The following is a 27539-nucleotide window of genomic DNA, read 5'->3' as shown; positions in this document are numbered from 1 at the left end:
TGTAACTCGGATGGTGGCAAAATAATTAAATTACAATTTAAAAATAATGAACTGAGGAAAAATATTGAATTTTCAACTTTATGTACATTTAAAAATATTTGGTGTACTGTGGGCAGAAATATACAGCTTTTATATTTTTGCACGACTTTTAACCCTGTTTAGGGCCAGTTTTTCAGTGTACAGCTGTTGTTTAAAGTTAGTTTAAAATCTCGAACTGACTGATTTAAATAAATATTAGCCAATCAAATATCAGTCAGCTGTTCAATGTAAAAGCAGTTTACGTGATCTAATTATAAACTGGCAATGAAAAACTCGATCTTGGTGTATAGAATGCCAGACTAGTTTTTAGTAAACAAAATTTTTACAATCTAAAAACTTACGTCATGTAGCGGATATGCGCTGTGGTAAACACGATCGCCCAACAATTTTTCAATACCCAAATTGTCAGCGGTTTCCTCGCCCTCAACAAAATGCTGCCGCTCCAATATAAAATTAATGATTGAGTTCCGAACACCGGCATCAAAGAAATTCGGCTGATCCCATTCGAACCTAATATTAGATATTATAATATTTTTACTAAATATACTTAAACCACCACTGTGAATCTACACTTACAAGTGCTGATAATTGCGGGAGAATTCAAAGTGTATGCGATACGGCCGTTCCGGGCTGACGCGCAACCAACTGAAAATTCGACTACAGGATGAAGTTAGACAATCTTTTATGCGAAAATCATCGTCCTTTATAAGCTCCTGGCCGGGGATCTGGAAAAAAATATGAATGCAAAACAATAAGATCGGAAATGTTGGCAACCATAGGAATCACATTTGTACTGTTTACCTTTTTCATTGGCAACTTAATCTTTAATATCTCCGCGTAGCGGCAAAGCACTTCCAGTGGCGCATGAATTTTTATGAAATGTATGCGCTGTGTATTATCAGGCTCCAAATGTAGGCCTTCCTTAATTAAATTCGTTTCAAAGATTTCACGTTTTCGTCGATTCTCGGGTATATAATCATCATCGCCAATATAGGCCAAGACGAAATCAACGCTGCGTTTGCCATCTTGGAAGCGCCGACGTGTCTTTGGAGTGGAAAGTTAGCTTTAATTAATATTAAGTTAAAATGCGAGGCAAATGTTGAAGCAAGAACTTAAGCTACTACATTGTATGTCTGTGCTAAGTATATACGCACAGTTATCCATAAAGCAAACAAGCCTACACACATATAATGTGTGTATGTATGTATTTACAAATTTGTTTTCATAAATTCTTTAGCAATTAATAACGATAGTGTGACTATTCTAGTAAAATAAACTAATTAACTGTGTTGAAACTTTATGTGTAAGTAATTTAAGAAGCCGCTATTTTTTATACTTTTTTAAAGTGATAGAATTTCTGAAATTTTTTTATCTTTAATAGGCCTAGCCTTGACTTTTGTGTACAATTGGGTCTGCGTTACTAGTGAGTAGTGTGTTTTTAATTCGGCAAATAGCATAACGTCGGTGATACTGCAAAACGTTCTATGTAACTTATTACCTCTGGTGCTTATATGATCTGTTATCTGTATCTGATCGCTTCTGGCAATCGTTCATCTTCATCAGCCAAAGGTATACAGTTTTGTCATTCGTTTATTGGGGTGTAACGATTTGCAGACGCATTCCGGTGCAAGTAAGAGACCATCTAAGTGTCAAGGTGCGTAGACCGTCTTGCATTATCACCGACGATAAGTAGACAAGTTTAATTGAATTTCATCAAAAGGCCATTAACAACTTTGATAAATATGAATATACATATGTATGTATATGAGACATTGAGAGCCGGAGTAGCTTAACTGATATAAACAAAAACTTTAAGTACAGCTTAAAATGCATTACTAGAATCGAAACGGTAACAGCCCGAGACACGCACTTTCAGTTTTCTTTTACTACACTCTAAAAAGTGCATGTAAAACTACTATTGACAAGTGTTTATTTTTCAACCAGAATCTGTGTAAATATACGCACAAGATGTTCAAGATTTGATTTGGAACATAAGATCTTTAAAAAATACACTCAAATATGCATATGAAATGTATGAATTGTAAAAAAATTTTAAGTAAAAATATATTGTTTACTAATAATAAACATTAAGTGCTCATATTTTCTAAATTTTTAACACTTTGTGACAAATTTGGTATGTAAAAGTAAACAGACAGTACTTAATTTTGCACAAATTAGGAGAGGAAACCGGTTACCTCTCTTTATATGCGTAAATTTAAACAAATATTTTTTAGATCAGATTTTAAATATTTTATGTGTAAACTGTGAAATTGTGAACAGTAAATGTTTAGAATTTAACAAACAAATTTGAAATTTGTTCTACGCCACACATATGATAAGTAAAAGTAAACAAGCAGTTTTTAATTTAATTATCACGTTGTGTAAATTTGCATTAATGAAGAGAGGAAACTGGTTACCTATCTTAATACGCGCAAATTTAAACACAATTTTTTTAGAGTGTATAATAGGTAGCAACGAAATCTTCAGGAAAATACTGTATTTTTTTAGACGCTTCTTTCTCATATTACTGGAGAAAAAGGTTTTGTAGATAGGCTCTTCTGGCTGTTATGACCTCATATGAAAATTGGTCTCTATGCCATGAATGCAAAATCTACAATTAATTTAAAATACTTTAGAACTTGTTGGATCCCAAATAAACGAAATTCTCTACTTATTCGAAATTATAACCGTCAAACTGATACAAATTCATAATGCCGCGGTCGCGTTCAAAAAATGCGTATTGCCATCGACGAAGCGGCAAAAGTTTTTGCTTACCAACTGGAATTTTTTGCCTGATATACATTTTATTAGAGGCAATATTTGTGCATGTGCACTTTTTATCTTGATCATTTAAAGCATTTGTAGGATGGCTTCTATCAAGTAGTTTTGCAGGATTATTGCTTGCCAAGAGCAATATGCGGTCTCCATTAGCAAAATATTGCATATCGTTATCAAGATAAAAAGTTGTGCCCGTGGAAACAGCAGGTTAGATAATGAAGATAAAAAATTGGCAGCTATAGCCCGTAGCCTATTGTTTTCAGTGAGTTTCAAGCGTTAACATGTACTATATGTATACATTTTTTATGCATGCACTGTAACAGTGTTTCATCGAAATAAACCTACTCTTAATTTACATATAACGTGCAAAGGTTTTAAGCACATTGATTATGAATATTGAACTCAATACTAAAATTAACTAAATTTTTAATTTTTTTTTACATATGTTTTAAAGTATGTATGTATGTAGCATGTGTTAGGAAGAAACTTAGATTTAATATAAAAGAAAAGGAAAAAATTGCCATTACCCGTTCCCGCAAGCGTTCAAGCATTTCGTAACAAAATTCAAAACACGAGTGAGGGAAAAAAAATTATTTAATAAAATATTTAAGTATTTATGTATAGTTTTTTTTTTTATCAATATGAATATACAAATGTAATTATGTATGTACATGTGTCTGTGTGTGTGCAATTTGATTGATTAATGGCAAAATAGAGAGATAAACTTAATGTACAGCAAAAAAAATGAATTTCTGTCAAAGTTGGGGTATATCGAACGTTTAATAACAAAGGGAGATCAATTAAAGTTCTCAATCTGCGAAAAACGCAATAACAGTTCTTTGTACTACATACTTGTATGAACCCAGTACGGCGTAGCTCAACCAATTACCTCAGAAAAATTAGTTTATTTCCACTTATGCAGCAACTAACTTCAAATTTATGTATAAATCACATAGCATCCCCATTGATATAAACCAAATGCTTACACTTTTGATACATATCTTTGCGAATAGTTCAATATTAGTTAAAAATCATCTGACTGTGGGCAATTAACTACTTCAGCATGAAAATTCATCTGAAAAAGAAACATACTGACTTTGCATTGCTTTAAGCCAAATGCATTTTAAAGTAGTTGAAATCAAATGCAGTCGGACAAGCGACTTGCTGCTTGCACACAATTCAAACTGAACATTTGAGAGCACATTTACATGTCTGGCTGTAGATGAGCGTGCAAAGATGTTTGCTACTATTGGTCGCGGCCAAGAAAGCCCATGTTCAAATCTTATTAGGCGAAACATTTAATTTAAAATTTTTAATCTCGGCTTTTCTTAATTATGAAAAAGCATCTGTGAAGTGCAGAACGAAAGCGTAATCAAACGATTGACTTTAGAGTGCTTTAAGCCAAATGCCTTTTAAAGTAGTTGAAATCAAATGTACAGTCGGAGAATTGACTGATGCCTAGGACATCGCCATGTTAAAGTCAACAGTTAGTCCCAAAGAAGAAAAATCTTCAACTAGTTGTGGTAGGTAAAAAACTATTTGAACATCGATATTTAAACTAGTTTCTTTCCGTACTGGGAATGTACATTATACTTTGCAACTTTGTCCTACAAAACAGGACTATGCCTAGCAAGGCTGTATTTAGGGGGGTTGTAGGTGTTCTAGGTGCCTAGTCAGTACTACTTGCTCCAGGTTGTCGTTTTTTAAATTTCCCTTATATTCATTTATATATGTATACCTATTAAATATCGCAATTATTTACTCATTTTTTAATGTATGCAATTATATTTTCATTAGCTAACATTAAATAATAATAATATATACAAACATACGTTTGTCTAATCTCTAGTCTGTATTTAATCAAATGAGCCGAGTGGAAGAAAGTGCGAAAGGCTCCAGCAAAAAAAATATCAAAAATCAACGGTAATTTTTAGCCTTTCAAACGTGCACATTATTATACTAAAATTAAATTGGCTTCCAAAAATTACGAGTAAAAGGTTGAAAATTTTGATGATTTTTTTTCTAATTGGTTGAATTTTTGTAAGTTTTGCCCACAGTTTTAAACTTTTACTTATATGGCGTATGTTATATTATAAGATATATTTTTATAAAAAATTTGTGAAAATATTTACCATTTAAATATTGTACGTACATATGTTAATAAATTCAAGCAATTGAATTAAAAAATTTTAATTTTTTTATGGAATCATTCCAGTGCGGGGAATTTCACCGAAAATCGGGGAATTTCGCGGTGGCCAACGGGGAGGAAATGAGTTGGCATTCCTGTTGTGTACTTCCTCTATGTACAATGCGCATGTCCAATTAAAGATATTAAAAAATACATAGAGCGGTCAAAAAATTATATCCGAACCACTTTTTGCCAAGTTTTAACGTATCATTTTCGTTTTTATTTAATTTTCGTTATTTTTTTATAAACAAGTAAGAAGGTCTAAGGTCGGGCAAAGCCGAACATTAAATACCCGGCGCAAATATTAAATATATGTTTTTCACCGCTACCGAACATGGTAAGCCGGGCTGTATCAATTTTGAGTGCCACGCCCATTTCCCAAAATTTTAACGTAAACGTATTTCTTGGTAAAGAATTGTTGCAAGCGTCAATTTAAATAAATTAGCTTTAATATTTACTGATTTATCGAAGATTTCGTTTTTCTCTAAATTACCCTTATTTGGATTGTGGGCGTGGTTATTGTCCGATTTTAAAAATTTTCGGTCATTTGGTATGATGTACCAAGGCCAACAACTGTGCCAAGTTTGGAAGAAATCGATGCAGCGGTTGCCAAGATATACACATGTAACCATAAGTGGGCGTGGCTACGCCCATTTTTCAAAAATTTATAATATTCTTATTTTTCGTCTAAAAATCATTGTAAATGTCCATTTTGAGTGAATAATCTTCAGTAGTTACTAAAATATCGCAGTTTTCGTGTTTCTGAAAATTACCGTTATATGGGAGGTACGCGTGGTTATTGTCCGATTTTGCCCATTTTCAATACAATTCAAAGTACACGTACCAAGTTCCGTTAAGATATCTTAATTTTTACTCGAGTTATCGGACGGACGGATCAACAAACTTTCGTACAAATTTCGAGATTTTTTAAAAATTCTAAAAAATCAATTGTTGTTTTTAGCCATTTGAAACTTGTACCTTACTCTACTAGAATTCAATGGGCTACAAACTGCATACTCAGAATCTAATTAAAAAACTCGAAAAACGAAAATTTGTTGAAATTGTTTAAAATTGCAAATATTTTTAAGGCAATGCCACGCGATTGGTACATTTGCACATATTGGTACATGTTTATTTATATTGGGCTATTGGTACAAAAAAATTGGAACATTTTATTTTGTAGTCAAAAGATTGGTACAATACAGCGATGTTCTACTGACAAATTTCAACAAATTAATTTTCGTGATTGGGATAACGAAAAATATTTGGGATACGATTTGCACTAAATTTTGGCAAATACCCAACCGTGTGATACTGCCTTTGAACTTGTATTTATACGGATGTTGTTAAAGATTGAACTATACAAAACTAACCAAAATTAAATAACAACAAAAATAATATTTTAAAACTTGTGAAAATTTGGTGCGGCTATAATTTTTTCGACTACTGTACATTAAACTGCATCACCAAAAAAGTTGAGGGTTTTCCGGCCTAGTATATTTTAAGACTTCTACCAAATTATTTCGGTAAAATATTAAGATTTACGTGAGCTGGACCGGTTTGAAAATACCTCCAAAAATGGATCTTTTTATTAATAAAAATAGTTTCTTAAAGGATTATTTGGAAAAACAGTTTAAGCTTAAAAAATCTACATAAAAATAAAAAAAAATTTATCAACAGAATCATAATAATGAGATTTTTGATGCTGTTTTTTAACTTTTTGCAAAGATTTGTGTAAGAAGAACTTGAATAACTGCTCCAAAACTTTACCGATATAGACTCATGAGGTATGAGTGGAAAGGTATTTTCTCACCCTTTTTATTTCTTGGCAAAAAAACTGATTCACGTCCCAATTTTTTCTTTATTCAATACCAACACATCTTAATTCAACATGGGATCACACTCGTTTATCTTATCTTCCTCTTTCATACTTTGAATGAGCTTATTCGCGAAGAAATTAAAAGGGTGAGAAAATACCTCACCAATGATACCTGGGTAAGAATTTACCAAGATTAATATTTTTCAATGATATTCAGGCAGCACCGAGTTTTGTAGTCGAAAAGTACACTTTGTAAATTTTGTTGCAAAATTCCTTATAGTTTTTTTTAATCAACAACTGAAAATTTTTGCAGTGTTTTGGAAGTTTTTATTTTCCTTTGAAAGTAAGAGTCCTAATGAAAAAATTTTTTTGGGGGCAGATTTAAGAAACATTAAACTAACCAATGAAATTATTTGCGTTACAAAAATATTTTTTTTGCTTTCAATATTTTTTTTTATAAACAATTGAACATTTAAACAATTTCTGCGCCTAGTGGACGAAAATTTTTAACAACTTATGTAATAAACATTTCTGCATTTATCTATGAAAAAATTCGCGCATTTCGATATAGTCTGGTCGGAATGAATTTTCATTTGGCAGGGTGCGCGCCCGAAATCATATTTTGAGAGAAACATATTTAGTTGACGTAACTAAACTGTTTTCTCAGTTTAGACGGCACTACATATGTCATTTCCTTCAATTTTAGCTTAGAAGGTTGTAGGTATAATCTTTGGAGGTACAACTCCACACCAAAACTTTCTTTTTGGTGTTGCGGCTTCGGCTATTACGCCTGACAAACTAGTGCAGTTATGTAAATACAGCTATTTCGAACGTTTTGAAGTAATTATTAATAAATATAATATTTACAGTAGCGATATAAAAATGTTTCGCAACAAAAACCATGGTTTGTTGCAGAAAAAAGTTTAAATTATAACTGGACCGATAATTTTCATATAACATTTACTTAAAGAAGGCCACCAAGGCATTGAACTAATTAAAATTATAATAAATAGACCTTAGAACGAAAATTTGAGGATGTGAGTATCAAAGAGAAAAAAAAAATATATATATATGTATATCGATGGTTCTGTGCAATAGCGCCACAATTCAAAATTCAAAAAGCAAAAACTGTTACCACTGTTAAGTGGCTCTTGTCTCTAATCCTTGTCTAATCCATTTCCATACCTTGCTAAAGTAAGCAGTAAGGATTGCTAAAGTACAAAAGATTAGACATGGATTCGACAAGGATTAGAAGCATGAGCCACTTAACAGTAGTAACAGTTTCTTTTTTTTTTTGAATTTTGAATTGTGTCGTTATTGTATCAATTTCTTCAATGGAGGGCTAAAATTTTGAATTATTTATATTAAGGTAATTATTTTTGGTACGTAGATGCTTTGCGATAGAAAAAATAGAAAATGCCGATTGATTGAAAGACCTGAGTTGAATTCATATAAAAAAATATTTAAAACATATACCTGCTCATTGAAAATAATGAATTATGATGATTAATAAAAATATAAGTAGAAAGGCGTACTTCTTCATATAAAACAACTCTTTTAAAAATCACTTGCATGTAAGATCAAAACCAGTTTTGCCATCATATTTGCAGTTAAATTATATAAATAAATTTAAGTGTTACTATTTTTCATATTCCAATGTGTGTATGTCTGAATATGCTCAGTGTTGGTGTGCATAGTATGCATAATTGGTGAAAATAATAATAAATTAAAATGCAAATAATTTGTGAAAAAATCAGAGATTTTAAAACACGTTAAAAATACATGTATGTATGTATGTACAATTGTATGTACATTTTCAGCATAGAAAATTCGAAGCTTTTGTAACAAACAAAAATCAACTAAGATGTTTACCCTAAATTTCCATTGGGAGTACGTAATTGGCAATTTCTTATCTTTACTAGTATTTGTGCTACTTTGTAAGAGACGTTTAGAGACCTCATCAGCATTCAGATGCGATGTACTATTGCTCTTGTAAGTGCTGGTAGTGTTGTTGGGGTATGCGTGCGAGCGTCCATTGTGCATGGCCAGCACTTGTGCCGCAATAGCAGCATCCGTTTGATCGGCAACGCCTGGCCCGCTGTTGTTATTGGCACTGCTATATTGTTCCAACGCTGATGAGTGGCGATAATTTGGATTGTATGGCAAACGATTGTTCGGATTATTTAGTGCCGGTGCCGCATTATTTTTGTTGCCATTTTCCAGACGTAAACTTCGACGCTTCGACGGTGTATCTTCGCCCGCCAAATCAACTGCCGAGTGATAGATTGTGTTGCGGGATTGCGAAAGTGATTTGCGATGTGCGGCAGCGATGGCAGCAGCAGCCTCAGAGTCGGCCAATGAGATTGTGTCAAAGTACAAACTTTCCAGATCGTCCATCTCCGACTCGGGATACTCGAAATCGTTTGTGCGGACTGTGGAAGGGGAAAAATGCATACAAAGTTAGTTGGTACTGTATACATGGGTATGAAGGTATGAGCAGAAATTAGTATTGTTAATTGGTTCACGAACAAGATGCCATCTATATATATGTAGGTATGTAAGTATGTAGATTTCTACTTGCCCAATAAAATGTTAGAAAATTGAAATATTAAATACCTACGGGTACCATTAAAAATGTCACGCTTCGATAGCCTGATGCGCTTCAATGAAAATACTGTTGAATCTCTATTAAAATGCTTCAAAATATATGGTACATAGTATGTTTGTATGTATGTATATGTATCTAGTTTAATAGTTACATAATAATATTTTTTTAGTTAACTTATTTTCCAGATTTATATGTAGCCTTGGTAAATCAGCAAATATAAAATATGTATAATTCCAGGGGGCCTACTCTGTATTGTGATTTGAAACTCAATACGATTCGAAAGACCACATGGACCTATACAAATTCATAGTGCCAAGTATTCGAAATCAAATGATTTGCTTTTCGATTCGCAATACTCAAAGACCCATCCTTGTGCTTAAATCTCTTTTTTCTAACCAAATATGTACAAACAAATGTTGATATTTTGTAAATATTCACAATGTTCATTGGACTAAAAATGTATGGGCTATAAAAATGCGAACCCAAAAATGTTCTAAAAAAATTCAGAATATAAAGTTTATAATTTTGATGAAAGTTTGCTGGATTTTTCCGAAATTTGTATAAAGTTTGAAACATTTATTTATATGGTTTTTGGTCACAGCTTTTGCAGTATTTTTATGGAAAAATTATTTAAAAAAATAACTTTAAAAACATTGCGAATATTAAAAAAATCCACTCAAAAAACTTCATTCTAAAAAAATTCTGAAAATTTAATAATATTCCGTTAAGGTTAATCAAAACCAATAACAAACTAAAAAGGAGATTCAAATAAATATTTTGTTTACATTCTCAATTCTACGTTTATAACTGCTGCTAAAGGAGGAGCCACCTCCACCTTCCTCTTACACTTTTCTTCATTAATACTAGTCAACCCGTATAGCGTCAAAACGCCACAATTTAATCTATCTTTTTTTAGCAGGTAACCACCCTATTCAAAAACTTTAATAATTATTTCAAATAATTCATCTTAATCCGCTCAGCCGCTTCTGAATGTAGAGGGTTAACGCATGGTGCCGGTTTTTCACATCATCAAATTTCAAATCACCTTATTGCACATCTACAGGCCTAGTTCTTCAATTTGACATCTCCTTTTTGAAATTCAAAAAAACCGTGCTGATCTTATGACATAAATAAAATAATAATAATACAACCAAAAGATAGAGTGATTCATGTTTTTTTAGTTTTCCAATAATAAAATTTCGTTCAATTCAAATTGGGACGTTTACGGCAGAAAACCGCAAGGAAAATGTAAAAAAAAAAACCAAGGAAGAGTGGTCTAGGCTCCAGATTGGGACTGGGAATTTGCAAGCATTTGGTTTAACAAAGCCAAGGGTGGATCAAGGAGGAGCTTCGGTGAAAGCGTGGGGCAGCCACGAATCCTCTATACTTAGACGCATTGTAGCGTGTTACTTTGGGATACCGTAGAGACTAGTAATGAGTGGCGATAAGCGGACATGTGGCAATAGAACTGCACTGTTTTCCGTCAAAGCAGATATATGAATCTGTCTTGCATACAGTTGTTTCAAAGCATAATAGACAGACCGCAACGTTGATCCGGATTAACGACGCAGTTGATCTGATTAAAATTGTGCCTTGACAAACGGCAGTAATGCGGATTAACGAGTCGCAAGGTCGTCGGTTCAAGTCCCACGGCCAGTAGAATTTTCATCTATTTATTTTTTATTAATTAATTTATTAATTCTATATTTTTTAACGTTGATTTCAATTAAATAGTTCTTGTTGCCTTTTTTTTATAAAATTAAAGCTCTAAAAAGTTAAATTAACTAATAGTAAAATAAAAAATGTGATATAAAATAAAACAAATGAAAATAAAATAAAGTAAAATTAAACATATGTATAAACTCGCTAGCTTTGTTTGCTTACTTGTACAAAAGACAACAGCAGGCCGTTTTTACCAGTGTTGTCTTCGAAAATTCCCCTGATCCGAGTTAATTCCCAAAAATTTCGTGTTGCTTATGCGCGTTTGAAAGAGGAAAATGCATGATATAAGTACCAGAAATGTTATTTCGCCTAAATACAACGTGGTGGGCCTCTCCAGATATAAAGGATTTTTAACAAGATCTTGCTTAAAGCGATGGCAGTATTTCTGGATAAGCTTTGTGTTGAAATTGCCTTATTCGGCATAGGGTAAACAGCGGCTCCCCAAGGGTTATTTCAGATTTTGAAGTCAACAAATTTTATTTAAAATATTTTTCGTTTTTCCGAAGAAGCAATTATAATCCTCTTCTATGTTACTGACATGATTTATTCATAGGGTTGCCAGACGTACCCCATAGAGGGGAATACCCCGTGTTGACTTTTTGTCCCTCCTAACTACGGAAGGTTGCGTAGGTCGCCCATTTTTGCAAGAAATCATTCACTTTTCGCTTAAAACGTGTTTGTCTTGTTCAACTTTCACAGGCAATTAGTTGAACCAAAGTTGAACGAAAAGTATAATTTTTATTTGAAAATATTCTTATGTGATACACATAAGCAGCAATATATAATTATTACGTAACCGCATTATATACATGCAATGAATTCAACAAAATCCAAATAAAAAAATATGTGTACATGTGTAGCAGAGCTGTGTAAGTGTGAAATCATTTTCAATTTTAAATCAACAATTTTTTTCTATCCAGTTTTTATTACCTATTCTTCGCTTAGGATTGAGGTTTAAAATTTTTGAATTTTCCATTCTCTCAAAGCAGTTATGAATTCACACATCAACATATTCATAGCAAGATTGAAAAAACCAATGCCCAATCAAATAAAGGTTTAACACTGAATGAGTATTGAAAAGGCTGCAATCTTTTATGTGTTTGCATTCTTTAACTCAGTACCAATCATTAGTTCAAAGACACCCTGGTGATAAAAAGGAAGATTTTTGACAATTGCTCAATTGTAAAAATTCAAACCGAAGTTACCCAATTTAAGTTTTTTGGTAGAGGGGATTTTATATCATATGTTTGGGATTATATATAAAACAGTTGTATTAACATTTACGTTTTAAATATAATTTATGTTTTATCTTGAAAATGTTTAAAATTTACATTAATTTAGATAACTACTTCGCATAAGCTTTACATTTAGGTTGATAAAATTTTAGTGAAAATATTTTAAAAATCTTAGTGTCTTTAATAAAAAAATAGCTCATCATAAAAATTGTATCGCCGTTCGGCGTCGGCATAAGTTTGTAGGTCCCTCCCATTTGTGTGACAGCAAAAGCGCACGCTACAAATCGGAGGAAAAGCTCGGCCAAAACTTAGCAAAAGTGTCAAAGCCAAAATATGATTATTATAAATAAATTTAGTTTCAAACAGGTCGCAACCCTCTTCAAACATCTCAAAAGTATTCCCAATATTATTTAGTTGTGAACCCGCATGAGTCCGAAATTACCATTTTTTACCAGAATTTCCAGATTTTACCGGAAATCGTACTTGGTTTTCTGGCAACTGAGAGGACAAATAAGAGAGTAAGTAAGGTCATCTCTTTGTCAGAAGCTACCTGGTGGTAAATTTTGGTAAATGTGTCAAAAGATCCGATGTAGTGTGTTTGACAACCAAATTGTAAACAAAAGAGAAGTGCACTCTGCTAATGCATGTTGAAAAGTAAATAATTCCTTGCTTGAGTGGATGCTAATGAGTTTTGGTTAAATTACAAAACGCTTAAAAAGGTATTAGCCGTCATTTTACGTTTAAAAACTTTAAAACTTTAACAGATTACCACCCTGTACTCTATATGTGATTGACCATTGAACTAAATCGTTGTTTATTTGGGTAAGATTAAAATATATTTTACTATTCAATATTGGAGTTGGTGCGAAACAAAAATTAATAATTTATTGTTATGTATGCAAATGAGAACTGCAATTATGAGCTTATTGAGCATCTCTTAGTCAAAAACAAAGGCAATTTTGCTTGATCAAGTTTCGAATCTAAGAAAAAAATGTTTTTAACAAACAAAAGGTTAATAATAAAATTTGAAGGATTTAAGATATTGCGTGTGGTAGCATGAAACGTCACAATCTTCTTAACTGTCAGGCTGTGGAAACACATAGCTGAAGATTTCATACTACAGTGGGATAAACTTCAAACCTCTAATATAAATTAGTTAAATTTAGTTATTATTTTTTTTTATCAATTTTAAGTTTTCGTTTGGAACAATTTTCATGAACTTATCTATTAGGAGATCTCTTTGGAAAATTACCGTACATCCGATATCTATTGAAATTTTGACATCCTCACTTTTTGGAAAAAGAAGTTCAAGATAGAAGTTTATGTGCAGAAAATAAATTAAACAATAAATTTCTCCTTATATTTATGGAACTTATAATAGAAAAATGTTTATTTCATTACCCAGACTTTACGAATAGCCTACTCTACAAGTAATAGTAGAAATTCCGAATTAGTAAGTTCTCTTTTGTGAAAATTTGGGACTATCTTATGCGAGTATTGTCGACAAAATGTTAGTCTATGAATGACTTAAAATTAACGAATAAATGGTTAATAGCGATTAATGATTAAAATTAATTAAGCGATCGCTGTGGTGTAGTGGTTAGAAGTGCGCACTACCATTCCGCAGGGTGAGCGTCCGAGCCCAGTTCCGGCCAACAAAAAAAAGAAAATGTTTTTTGTAATAGTGGTCGGCCCCCGGCAGGAGTCGGCGGTACACTGTAGGTCCCTCCCCTTTGTGCGACAACATCAAGGCGCATGCCACAATCGGAGGAGTAGCTCGGCCAAACACTAACATATGTCGATGGTCCTCTGCAATAACGGCACAATTCAAAATTTCGGGTTTAGAAAAATACATAATTTGAAAGCTTACAAGACATATTATTGCTAAATTACGAAACAAAAAATCTTTAATTGGCTCTACTGAAATATATGAAATTTTTAGTTGTGTCGATACGTAAGCGCCTTTCTATTATTATTAGTAATCATCAATACAATTTCAAATTACATAAACCCAGTCACAGCCCTTTTTTGTATTCGACGCTTCCAGAAATCATATAATACATAAAATAAATAGCTGTTTTGATTAATATTACATAAACTAGAAACTGTTAAAAATAAGTGCGCTTGTGTACAGAGATTTTAGAACCTATTTAGTTCCTAAAATGTCTGTTTGCAACACGTAACAATAAAAATGCACATCAAATTGCTAAGAATGATGAAGGAAATCGATTCAGACATGCCTGTTTAACTGGCCGTGCGTGCTTAAAACAAACACATGTTAATTAAGGAGCTATTCAAGTATTATGTAACCACCAGTGGAAAGCGGGGGTCTTGGTTTGCTTATTTTTAATAACAACGGGCAACATTTCTTCAAATAAGTAAAACATTAATTACACACGCACAAATTTTGCCTGCAATTTCGATCACAATTGAACACTGCACTTCACTCTCGTTTCGAATTTTTGAAAGCGTTTTTTAAGCTATTTAGTGGTTTAACATTTCTTGTGGGCACTTGATATTGTAAAAAAAATATGCTCAATTCGATCCCTAACTACATTTTTTTGTAAAGAACGCCCGTTTGCTTTAAATTTGTAAAAATACAATTATTTTTTTATTTTGTTTACATCTGTCATTTGTTACAAATGAAGAAAAGTCCAAGAGTTGCCAAGTATAAATATCTTTATATCTATTTATTAAAATAATAATTTACAATAATAACTTATTTAATTAATACTTTATTAAAATACAAATTTGAAGTGCAAACACATTTGTAAAACTGTTTATCACAAAATGTTATTAATTGTTTGCAAGCATACTATAGTTTTCATGCATTTTGAGAATAAATAATCTAATATGTGTACATATATATCGTCGTTTAAAGTACAAAACCGCGTATCGTCATTCTGCAAAACCGTGTGGCTGACATTGGCTGCCAAAAATGGGATTTGCTCACAAAAGCTCTTGGCTCAATTCTTATCCATTCGTCCTGAAATATACTAGCCAGAAATACGTTTGCTTTATAAAAAAGATAACCATTTTGAAATATGGGTGACTTTACTCTCTAGAAAATAATTTATGCAATCACGCGGTTTTGCATTTTCATGATACACGGTTTTGTACTTTAAACGACGAATGTATAGCATGTACTTACGGCGGCCGCCGTAGCAGAGTGATTACATGTGCGTACTTCCACTCCATAGGACCATGGTTAAATACCTGGTCCCAAAATAGCAGTCGTCCTTCGGCACGCAATGGCAAACCTTCGAGTATTTTTCTGCCTTGAAAACTCTTCTTATAAAATCAGAACTCATGCCTCAAGTTTGAGCAGAAGTTCGGCCAAACACTTTAAGGGAGATGGCAATCTTCTGGTTTCACATTTTGAGTACAAAAATTTCAACCCTGATACAACAAAAAGTATTAGTACTGAATGATAATGACAGATTGCATTCCCATAAACGTCCAATCATAGATGAGTGAATTCTTTTTTTGGATTCACATTCTCTATGTGAATGGGTGTCAACCATTCCATAACACACTACATATTTTGTGTTTATAATTTGTAACCAATCTCAAGAGTGGTTGTTCAATTTTTTAAATCAAGCAATCACATTTTTGAAACGAAAAAAATTAGAATGCACACTCAATTGATTCAATCATTACACAGCTCTGATGTGTAGTTACCCAGCCAGCAGAGAAACGTACTTTTTGCCGACAGTGCAGTTTTCGTGCATTTTTCGTATCTGGAAACGTTCAGAAAACGAATATTTGCTCATTTTTTGTATCCGAAAAATGTCATCATCTTATTTCAAAACAATAATTTTAAAATATTTGTTCAAACTGAGCATTTGAAAACATGTATACGTATTCGCCAGTAGTTGAGTGTGCAGAGAAGTATGGTCCCAAGTTCGAATTCCGTCAGAAGCAACACATTAAAATTGAAATAATTGCTGAATCTTAAATTTGTTTTTTGTTTGGTTTCCTGTAACTATGAAAAAGTTTCTGTGAAGTTCAAAATGAAATCGTTTTCAACGAAAAATTTACTCAGACAAATTTCAGGAAAACAGCCGAAAGCGCATCCGTTTTACAACCATTTTCGATAGTTTTCTGCACAAACGTTTCGGATGAACACTTTAGTGGAAGAATTGAACTGAAAAACGTCCGAAAACGGAATCGGAAAAGGGATGAAACATCAGGTTTTTATACGAAATTGTTGCCATTTTCGGATACGTTTCCGGATAATTTGCTGGCTGGGTAGTAACAATATACATATGCATGCATGTAAAAAAGTACAGTGGAATTCAAATTATTGGATCCAGTGCTCTAAGTTTTATTGGCATTGCAGAGCGGGTTATTTTATTTTCAGCAGATACACAGTATAAGTAGATGTAAACTTAAACTAATAAACAAAGCAAATAAGAAAATTGTCTTTTATTGATGAGTCTGTTAGAAATGTAACATGGACGTTTCAAACGAAAACGTGAAGAGAAAACATTTTTCATCACTTCACATAAAATTACGATTCTGTTTTCAAATGTAAATTAATTAATTTGTCAAAAATGAAAAGTGAAAACTCCTCTTCACAAAGTTTTGTGGCTGTAAAAAAGAAAATTTTGGCGTTTTTCTCAAACCCATCTCAAACCAATATCATTGTCTTAAACTCACAATAATTTATTAAATAATTAATGGCCAGATGTTAATGGAATAGCCTTTAACGATCGAGAATCGCTTCAAATGATATAACGAAACGATAAAGGGAAAAAATTCAATTTTCAATTTTTGCCACTGTTTGAAAAAAATCATGTTACTTTCCTCTCAGTGTATATAATTCAATCAAAAGGGCTGTTGCAGCTCTCAAGAAAAACGAAGTATTCATATAAAATGGCGCACAAGAAATGGAAAAAGAGTTTTCTTCTATCGCAATTTCTTAAATCAGTTTGCGGCTCTCAAGAATAAAATGCTAGAATATTTATTTCTTGTACTTTTTCAACCAACAGAAATAATGAAAAATATTTCTTATGATTTTTCTTGAGAGCTGTAAACAGCCCTTTATGGAGAACATTCAGGAGTTTCGAATTTAGCGTCCAATATTCAGAATACTAACATATTTAATTATTAAAAAAATTGGGGAACATACGTCTACAATAAATAAGCTTCCACAGTGTCAAGAAATTGATCTCTACTCGGGTTCTCAGAAATGAAACCAGGCCTTGGAACCTTAAAAATTTGTATTCTTATTAGCGCGGATATATAAAGGGTAATTAAGTACGGTGAAGCACGTATGTACGTAGATATTTCTCAAATTGCATTTCAAAAGACAGCATAGGTTGAGATTAAAAATGATTTAGCATTTCATTAAATTTAATTAGGATTTAACCAATTGTAAAACATCGGAAACCATTGATATATCGTTGATTTTCTGGCGATGTATTTTAGAATCAGTGTTGACCTTTTTGATGCAACGAAACATCGATGCAACTCCCTAAAATTTGTATTCCTGGTTAGACTTCGCCAGCGGGCTTCGGAGCAGTTCTGGATAAATTGATACTGTTAAGGGCCATTCTTGAGAGCTCCGTTACCTTTGGCTGTTGTCTTCTATTTTGAAAATATCCATACGCCATGACATTGGCAATATTTCCAAAGTACATATTCTACTACTCCTTTTAAGATGGAAGGAAACAGACTAGAAACCCCTAATGACTAGAAAATAATTGAAAGAGGTAATATTTGTTTGTTTTAAAAACTAAATTTCGGTTCAATACTGCCAAATTTTCAATAACACGAGTACTATATAAAATTGTAATTAAGTGATCTCAGTTTCTATGATACCATATATTTGCCATGTTTAATATTTGCTTAAATGAATTAACAATTTTTGTCCCTATTTCGAAAATACTTATTCGCTGGTTATCGAAGATCGTTGTGAAATTCGTATTATGAGCTATGCAACCGTTCGTTGCGTATCGAATTTTCTGTCGAACAGAATTTTGCTTTCGATGCTGTAGCGAAGTTTTTAATAACTTTGCAGACAAATTTCCTTAATGTATTGTATGTCAAAATATATTCGAAAGACTACCTTAAACTCTCTTAAACGTTTTCTACTCCTGGTCAGTTTACTAAGCTCTCATCCTCTGACGAATCGTCGAACCAGAACTTCGTTGTACTCACTTTTGCCAAGTTTTACATAAATATGTATAAGCACACTATTTAGTTTGCTCGATTTGTAAACAAAGCTTCTCAGCGGTGAAAAATATACTATTGTGAACAACCTAAACGAGCGAAATTCACAATAACCCAATGAAAATTCGTCCGATCAGCATTTTCGACCACAGTCGAAGATCAGGCATTCGGGGCCTAAATGAATTTTCTCGCTCAAGAACAAATTCACGAAAATTTGTTTTCACTTTAGTACTTTGTTCAATCCAATTAAACAACTTAAAGCAGCAAAAGGAAACTGGAAAAATAAATAAAGAGTTGGTACAAAAATAAATAAAATAAAAAGCAAATACATACATACATAGAACAAATTAACTTGGGGTCAGCGAACACTTAGTGTTGGTGCAAAGGGGTATCTTGTATATGCATACCAGGGATGTTCCGAATATTTGCATTCGCATTCGTTATGCGAATGGTTCGCATCATTGTACACATTCGCATTCGCATCAAATGATACGAATGTTTTGCGAATGCGATTGTGAAACATTAAAAAATGTGAAATTAAAGCTCAATTGAAGGCTTATCTTAAAGAAAAACGAGCTCATCTCGGTGAAAATCCTCTCGATTGGTGGAAAACTAAACTAAAATACGAAAAATTTAACGATCTGGCCCACAAATATTTGAGCGCTCCACCCGCCAGCGCACACTGGGGCTTCTTCATAGAGGGCGATGCTCAAAACTAATTTTTCGAAAGTTGTTATTTAAGATAAAAAATATATACCCGCAGAGTCATAACAAAGTAGCAAATCTCGTGTATAAACATTGGGTTCCGAACTATTACCAGTTGCCGCCAGCTCAAAGTTATCTTTTCAGTCAGAAAATGTTTTTTCCGATATCGAAAGCGAGTTCATATGTGTTATTAAAGGCTGTCTTATTATGTTTAAGGTTACTATTAGTTTAGAAGGAACTATGTCGTTGAATAAGCAATGTGTGCTGATTGTTTTACAACTTTACATCATTACATAATTTCAATGGTTTCAGAGATATAAGGAAAAAATTTTAATAAACAATTTTTTTTCATAGTGATTTTTAAATTCGTTTTTTTTCCAAAATGCGCAAGGTTCTTTTCCGAATCTTTTTTTGTTATAACCGCAAGTCTTTATATATAAATAAACTTAAAATATTTGCACAAGAACGTTGCGCATTTTTGAGAAAAATATGTTTTAACGTGAACTTATTAATTTTTGTCAGGCACATTTTGTCATTATTTTATCAAAAATATGTTCCAAGTGGGAGTGTTTTAAGAAAAATTCAAACTAAATGGAAGAGAATGGTATATACCGTATGTATTTATCCTTTATTTCAATACTGTTAACTTTTATTCCAGACGGAACTCTTTTATCCATTAAAAATCGGGATTTGTGTGAAATATTTTTTAAAAGCCCGTCTAAATTACTACAATGTCAGTTCAGAGATGTGGAGCAATATATTTCAAGCCAAACCAGCTGCCCAGCTTCGGAAAGAAAGAAGTTGCAAATATGTTTGCGCAATTTCAAGAGCTACATTAAACTTAAAATGGATCAGATGCGGTAGGCACAAAAATAGATTTTATGAATCGGAAAAAGCGTGGTTAGAAAAAATTTGTGGGGTATCAGATACCTGAAGGAGGAAAGCCCACTAAAGAGTTTGGGGAATTTAGTGACCAGTCAAAACGTAGGAAAACGTCCTACACTCAGAAAAAAAGTCAGCCAAATATATTCCTCTCAACACATGATTTGGTAACTATAAACAAATAATGTAACTATAACCAAATCATGTGTTGATAAAAACATATTTAGTTGAAGTAACTAAACTCTTTTCTCAGTGTAGCTTCGTCAAGATTATTCCCACGAACAATTAACGTTCGCAGCACAAATGAGCCTGCGAGCTAGTGGAAAGCGCAGTGAAGCCAAACAAGTTCTCGACATTATTAATCCCCCATCTGAAGAAACTTTGGCCGAAAAACTTCAAGGAAAGCTAACCTTGAAGATGTATTTCACAGGGTTCGTATTTGCACACACATGCTCTGCTCACACACACGCCAGAAACACATTCAACTTGCACTCACTGCTCATACACATGTGTGTGCATAAGTGGAAAACAAACTCTACTCACAGAAAACTGTGTGCTGTTTGTTATTAAGCACATGCACATGTGTGTGAGCCGATTTTTGTACAAATTTCAGCCCATGCACATGCACATAATATATTCTTAAAAGAATTTGTTTATTAAACGTTATTTTTTGAAAGACAATTCAATAAAAAGTGAGATGTTGTTTGTTTTTTATATGACAGAAAACATATTAAAAAATTATTTTAAGATTTGAGTTAGAATTCGAAGTGTATACGTTTCTCTACGCATAGCACACACATGTGCGTGTGCTTTACATTAATAAAAAGAAAGTACACACATGTGCCCGTGCTTTTTACCAAACGGCACACACATGTAATGTGAGCAAATTTTTAATTTTTTATATGCACAGCACACGTGTGTGAGCTTAAAATGTTAGGATGTGCTGCACATGTGTGTGCAAATACGAACACTGGTATTTCATCGTCTACTTTATTCTTCTGATCCTCATATTACGAGTTTAAGACCTTTACAAACAGTAAAAAGAAAATCATTTGATCCAGAAGTAAAAGACATGCTTTTAGAAGAGAATTTTGAATATACACAACCTGAATCTGATGATTATATAGACGAATAAAATTTTTATCGTGCCTTGTACCGTTTTGTTATTGTTTCTATTTTGAGTAATCTTTATGGCCCGTTACCATAATTACAATTATCCATGTACAATGAACTAGTTTTTCAGCGTTTAGAACACGAAGTGACTTATTGGAAATAGTGGATGATCTGGATTTATTATTTTTCTCTACATATTTTTCAATTTAACAAAAAAAAAAATTTGTTGAACAGTGTTAGTACACAAAATAATGAAATAATATTATAAAAATAATATTATATTTCCGGTTTGGATGTGTCTTCGTAGTTTCCAGGAAAAAATCCGGTTACAGACTTTTGAGCACCAACTTGTATGAAGCGGCCCCATTGGGCAGCGTTCTAAGTGAGCAATTGTTCAGTGCACCCGGCCTTATATACGAGCTTCTAAGAAAAAGGCAGCAAAATTACCTTTTTTGAAATATAATATGCCCCTGACTACTATGTAGCTTAAAACACTGTATACGTTAAGCACTCGTTTAATGTTGTAATAATTTACAAAATTTTTAAGTAATAAAAACGATGCCTGAGTTGATTATAGCTTCTTTAATGTTATTCCTAAAATTCGCATTCGCATTCCGAAAATTGGCATTCGCATTCGCAAATGTGGCATTCGAAACATCCCTAATGCGTACATATGCACATACATAAATATGTATAAATTAATGTACTTATGTACATAGGATTGTACGCACAGACCGAATTGTGTATTTAATTCAATATAAAATGTTTTTTTTTATTAAAAAAATGCACACGTCTGTCTATATTTCTGTAAGTATTAGACTCGCAGTAAATAGTATGAATGGTACATTTTACACCACCGTTTCTGTAGAATAAATGACAATGGTTATGAGTTAATATTTTTCCCCTTGAATTAAGATGCCGATCTCCTAAGCGAAACTTAATTTATGTTATATGCATACACACACACACACACACAGCTGCTTGTATTCAGTCATAAAGTCTAAAAATAAAATTCTTAGCTATTTTGGACTGGCAATAAACTTGTCATAAGTATAAGCGCAGAAAGAAAACAGGGAAGCCGAACGTGTATTTTATAATATAATAATCATTTATAAATGCACTTACAGTAGCCGCTCACAAATTAGAAATCCCAGAAATTAAAATTAAGAGTTTGCAAAATATTCAACGCGCTGAAATTAGAATTAAAAATGCCCATAATAACTTTGCGCTGACAGACGGCAGTAATGCGGATTAAAGAATCGCAAGTGCGTGGGTTCGAGTCAGAACTTACACTTGTTTTTTTATTAATTTTTTTAAGTTCTATATTTTTTAACGTTGCTTTCAGCCAGTTGTTGACTTTTTTAATAAAATTAAAATCTAAAAAATTAAATTAACTAATAGTAAAATAAAGAATGTGATATGAAATAGAACAATTGAAAATAAAATAAAGTAAAATTATATACATATATGTATAAGTCAAGTAAAATATAAAAAAATAAAATAAATAATTTAAAAATGGCAACCGCTCCAAGCATGCAACTAGCACCACTCGGCTACCGCGGACGCCAAACTCGCTTGCTCTGTTTGCCTACTTGTACAAAAGACAACAGCTGGCCCTTTCTAGAAGTGTTGTCATCGAAAATTCCCATGATGCGGGTTAATTCCCAAAAATTGTGTGCATTTGTTCGGCTGCTTATGCGCATTTGAAAGAGGAAATGCATTAGTTAATGCGTATAAAGGCTGTTTATGCATATAAGCGAGCCCGGTTGTCACCCGTATAATGCCATTTTGTAGCTGATGTAATGCGGAATGCGAGAAAACTATACAAATATCAATACTTTTACCTTCAAATTCAACTTTTAGATTTTGCTCACTTTCCAATTTGACAATACAAGTTTTTTGTAGTGTTTCGTAAAAGGAATCTGATACCAGAATAAAATTGAAAACACAAAATTTTACCCAAAGTTGAGTATATATTGGTTTCAGAATTAGGAAGGCGAATATCGATTTTTCATCAAACTAAATACGTACCTTTGTAGATTAATAATCAAAGAATCCGAATTTCTCATCAAAAGTTTTGCTAAATGAAGTTTTCATAATTGAGAGAAAAGCGCTCAAAATCGAATAAATAGTAATTTCTCTGGGCTCTCGAATTTTCATTTAAACCTATATATTAATTTGTTTAAGCTAGTTTTTTCAAGGCGATAAACGCGGTAGTTTTCAGTTGATAATAATCAATTGAGTTTTGGAATTTGTGGAATGTAACATGACTATTTGTAACATCCTTGCACGAATTATACAAATCATTAGTCTCGTAATGGACATTTTCGTACTGTACTCTTGGGCCAGCTCCTTCTAAAAACAAAACAAAGAATGCGATCAAAAAGGAAAGGTAGAAGAAACCGAAAAATAAAAGCAGAGTGTTAGCACTGGCAGAAAACGAGTATCCATTGAAAATGTCTAAAATTAAAAAAAGGAGAGCTAAATAAGTTGCACTCAGTGTTAACTATGACGTGTCTTTACTAGAGTCGGGTTTAAAAATTGCGAAAAAGGAGCCAAATATTGGAAACGATCCTGTTGGCGTTTAAGAGTAAACAACAAATATAAATTTAATATGGGTGCATTGGAAGCATTTTGCTTTGAAGCATACAAACTGCTTTATCAGCTACATATATCCCTGAAGCAGAATGAATCCACCACCCCCACAAACTGTTGCAATACGGTTGTCTGATAGCCCGAAAATTTCCACTTTATTGCACTTTATTTACATAAAATTACCAAATAACTCAAAGCAAAGCTATTTGTGGCAAATTCTAGATATCAACCTAGTCTAGATATGAACCTCGTTGTAGGCATGATATCAAGGAAATACAATTAGAAGACTCCAGATGTCGCCACGCCAAAAGAAGTTAAATATTACGCCTAAATATATGCACCATTTAGGTAAAAACATAGGTACGCTACAGGGGAAATGGACGGCACGCCATTTCTTTAAATGAAATTAACTGCTGCTATATGTACATATGTATGTTTATACAAAACGTAAGCAAACAACATTTTGCTTGCATAGTCTTCTGTTCTCTTTCATTGCAAGTTGAATTATTTTAATATCTATTGCAAAATTTTGTACATAAAATAAAATAACACTTTTTAATATACAACGCTTTTATAACTAAACTAAAAATTAGAAAATAAAATAATGTAAAAAAAATATTTTTTAAAAACAAGCTTTTATTTAACATGTACAATCAAAGGAATAAAATAAAGTAGTGTAGCAAAAGATTTTTTAGCAAGAAAATTTTGTCAAAACTGCACTAAAATGAATAAAATAAAATAAGTTAAAGTCTCGTTAAAGTTACTAAAAGCCATTTAGTGAAAGGAGTTATTCGAACTCTAATGAAAATTACTAGCAATTTGTGCTAATTTACTTCGTTTTTAAAAAAGCTTGCCGGCGAATTCAGCGTACATGCGTAATTGGTTAGGTATGTATATGTATGTATGCAGATATTTAAATGCCGGTTTCCTATTCGCGCGACAAGCTTTTTTAAACTTATTTAACTTATTTTATTTTATTAATTTTAGTGCAGTTTTGACAAAATTTACTTGCTAAAAAATCTTTTGTTACAGTACTTCATTTTATTCCTTTTCATTTTGGTGGAACGAATTCGAAGTTGGCAAATTAAATCTTCGAATTCTTGTTAAGTACATATCAGTGGTAAACTCTTTTAGGCTCTAAAGTGTAGAAAACAACAGTAAGAGAGTATGCATTGCATATTTTTAGGACAATGTTTTCATTCGCAGTTAAACTTTTAAGAGCTATCAATAAAAACGAAAAATTCACATAAAAGACACACGAGAAATGGAAAACAAATTTTCTTCGCTGAAAATTTGTTAAACCAGTTTGCAGCTCTCAAGAAAATATGCTCGAATATTTATATTTTTAAGAAAATTTACAGCAAAGGCAAAGAGCTTTTTCAGGCAACAGAAATAATAAATATTTCTTGTGATTTTTCTTGAGATTGAGAACTAGGCTTGTATTTGAGGTTATTAGCTTTAGGGGGGTTTGAACCCCAAAACCCACCCCTTGTGTGTGCTAATGGGGTTTAGAAAAACCTCTGATGAGACACTCGGATTCCTTGATTATTAATCTACAAAGGTATGTCTTTAGTTTACCAAAAAGTCGATATTTCCCTACCTTATTATGAAGCCAAGGAAAAACCATATATAAGCTAATTTTTTTATTCCAGTTATAACAAAATACCAGGCTGACATCACCGCAGTTTAGGAAATGCGATATACGGGGCATGGCTGCAAAAAATTTGCAGCATGCGACATCTACTACAGCTGCCAGCACAGAAATTTGATGAAGGATTTGTGGTTGGGCGGAGACTCCAACACCTTGTCTCCAGGTTCATCCCCATCAGTGCTCCCCATAAGGCAAAATTTAACCACATCAGCTTAATTTGTGTGCACGCCCCAACGGAAGAGGCTAAGGAGCTTTCTATGAGCGCCTGGAAGAATCGTATGAGCGCTGCCCCCGCCACGATATTAAATAGTGCCTGGCGACTTTAACATCAGGGTGTGCAAGGAAGACATTTTTGGTCCAACAGTCGGAAAATTCAGCCTTCATGGCAACACCTCCGGCAACGGCGAGAGGCTGATCGAATATAGAATATTGTTAAGGATAATTTTCTGAATTTTATGAGATTTTACGTTAGTGTATAATTAGTAAAATTGTATAAGGTGCCGAGAAAAAAATGTTACTCTCCTCAAGCACTCTTAAGTAAAGGCTAAAAATTTATTTATCTTTGTGATACGGCCTAAAGTACATACATACATATAAATACATGTATACTGGCTTTTCGATTTGTGGGTATAAACAAATGCGTCAGCGCATATGCTGTGATTTCAATGATTATATCCAGAATAGCCAGAACCAATGACATTAATACATATTTGGCATTGAGCTTAGAAAAGGCATAAACGAAAAAAAAACTTGTATAAAAAATAACATGAAAATGACAAATCGTACAACAATTGCACTACAGACCGGATCATAGAGTTAGCACATTTAAATGTAAAAAAAAATTTTATTTTCGTCGATTTGTATAAAATATAAAAAATCGGGCAACTTCCGTAGCGGTCTCACGATCGAAACCAATAAAAGTAATTTGAAATTTCTTTTGGAAAATGTATAAACTTTTTTGTCATCAGTGAGACAAAAGCTCTGATCCAGTACTCCATGAACTTACAGGATTTTACACGAACTTGCAGGAAGTTGCAGGAAAAATGTTCCCGTACTCCAAAATCCTCTAAATGAGAGCGACTTTTGGAGAGTTGTGTAGAGAATGAAGTTGCAAGATTTTACCCGAACTTTTTCTTCTGGTAAAATCATGAAAAGTGTCAAGCAATCGCTGGTTGACGTTTTTACAGGAAAAATGGTTTTTTTGTTCTTTTACTTTTTGTTGTTACTCTTCACTTTACACTTACACTTACACACTTTTACTCTCACTTCAGAGAGTAATTTTGCTGTTTGACAGTTTTACAGGATTTTTCACGATAAGTATTGGATCAGAGCTAATGTAAAACAAAAATTAAAGCATAACGGCAGGATAAAGACTCACATATTTATTTGGTTATTCATATACATCTTATACCGCATGACGACAGAATTGAGATTATTATTCAAATTATTTGTCTGCTATCCCTATTGTGAAATTTTATAAGATGTGTGGCTTTCGAATGAACCTGTTTTCTTAAGGATACTACTTCACAAGATATAATCACCCTCATTGCGAGAGTCGTGTCGAATGCAAGTCGTTTTTCGAGAGTCGAATCGTATCGAAAATTTCACGTTATTGCCTAAAATTTCCACTCGACTAGTGTGACTAGTGAAAAAACCTTGGCGACGAGTTTGGTCGTTTACTTATTTCAGTACCACAATAGACAATGCTACTGTTGTGGAGTCGTACAATTTAGCCTAATTTACGACTTACGCAATGAGGCTGAATATTTTTAAGACACACCTTCGCAGTGAGGCAATATAACAGTAAAAAAGCGCTTTAGGTCATTTCAGTTGGACCCCAAGTTTTAGGTAGCTTTCATAATAAAATGGACCGCAAAATGAAACCTCAAAGACTTTAAAGTCGGTAGCAAATATATATATACATATATATACATATATATACATATATGAGTGTATTTGTAGCCCGGTCAAGATAGCTAAAAAATAGGGGTATGATTCGCATAGAATATTGAATACACCATTATAAA

The 27539-nt window shown here is 32.8% G+C and overlaps 1 protein-coding gene across 1 annotated transcript in view; it reads right to left on the bottom strand.

The window, feature by feature from the left end:
- LOC118734003 (anoctamin-6) overlaps positions 1-27539 on the bottom strand; it is a gene marked incomplete at its 5' end in the record, with an annotated part of 47543 nt that overhangs the window by 13726 nt on the left and 6278 nt on the right. Inside the window, 4 exon segments of the mRNA XM_036463673.1 lie at positions 381-549; positions 616-764; positions 841-1083; positions 8697-9256. Coding sequence (XP_036319566.1) covers positions 381-549; positions 616-764; positions 841-1083; positions 8697-9221 — 1086 coding nt within the window.

This window comes from Rhagoletis pomonella, unplaced genomic scaffold (assembly GCF_013731165.1).
Source record: "Rhagoletis pomonella isolate Grant_MI unplaced genomic scaffold, Rhpom_1.0 Rhpom_scaffold_00002, whole genome shotgun sequence".
In the NCBI taxonomy this organism is placed as follows: Eukaryota; Metazoa; Arthropoda; class Insecta; order Diptera; family Tephritidae; genus Rhagoletis; species Rhagoletis pomonella.
This window is presented reverse-complemented; position numbering and strand designations above follow the sequence as displayed.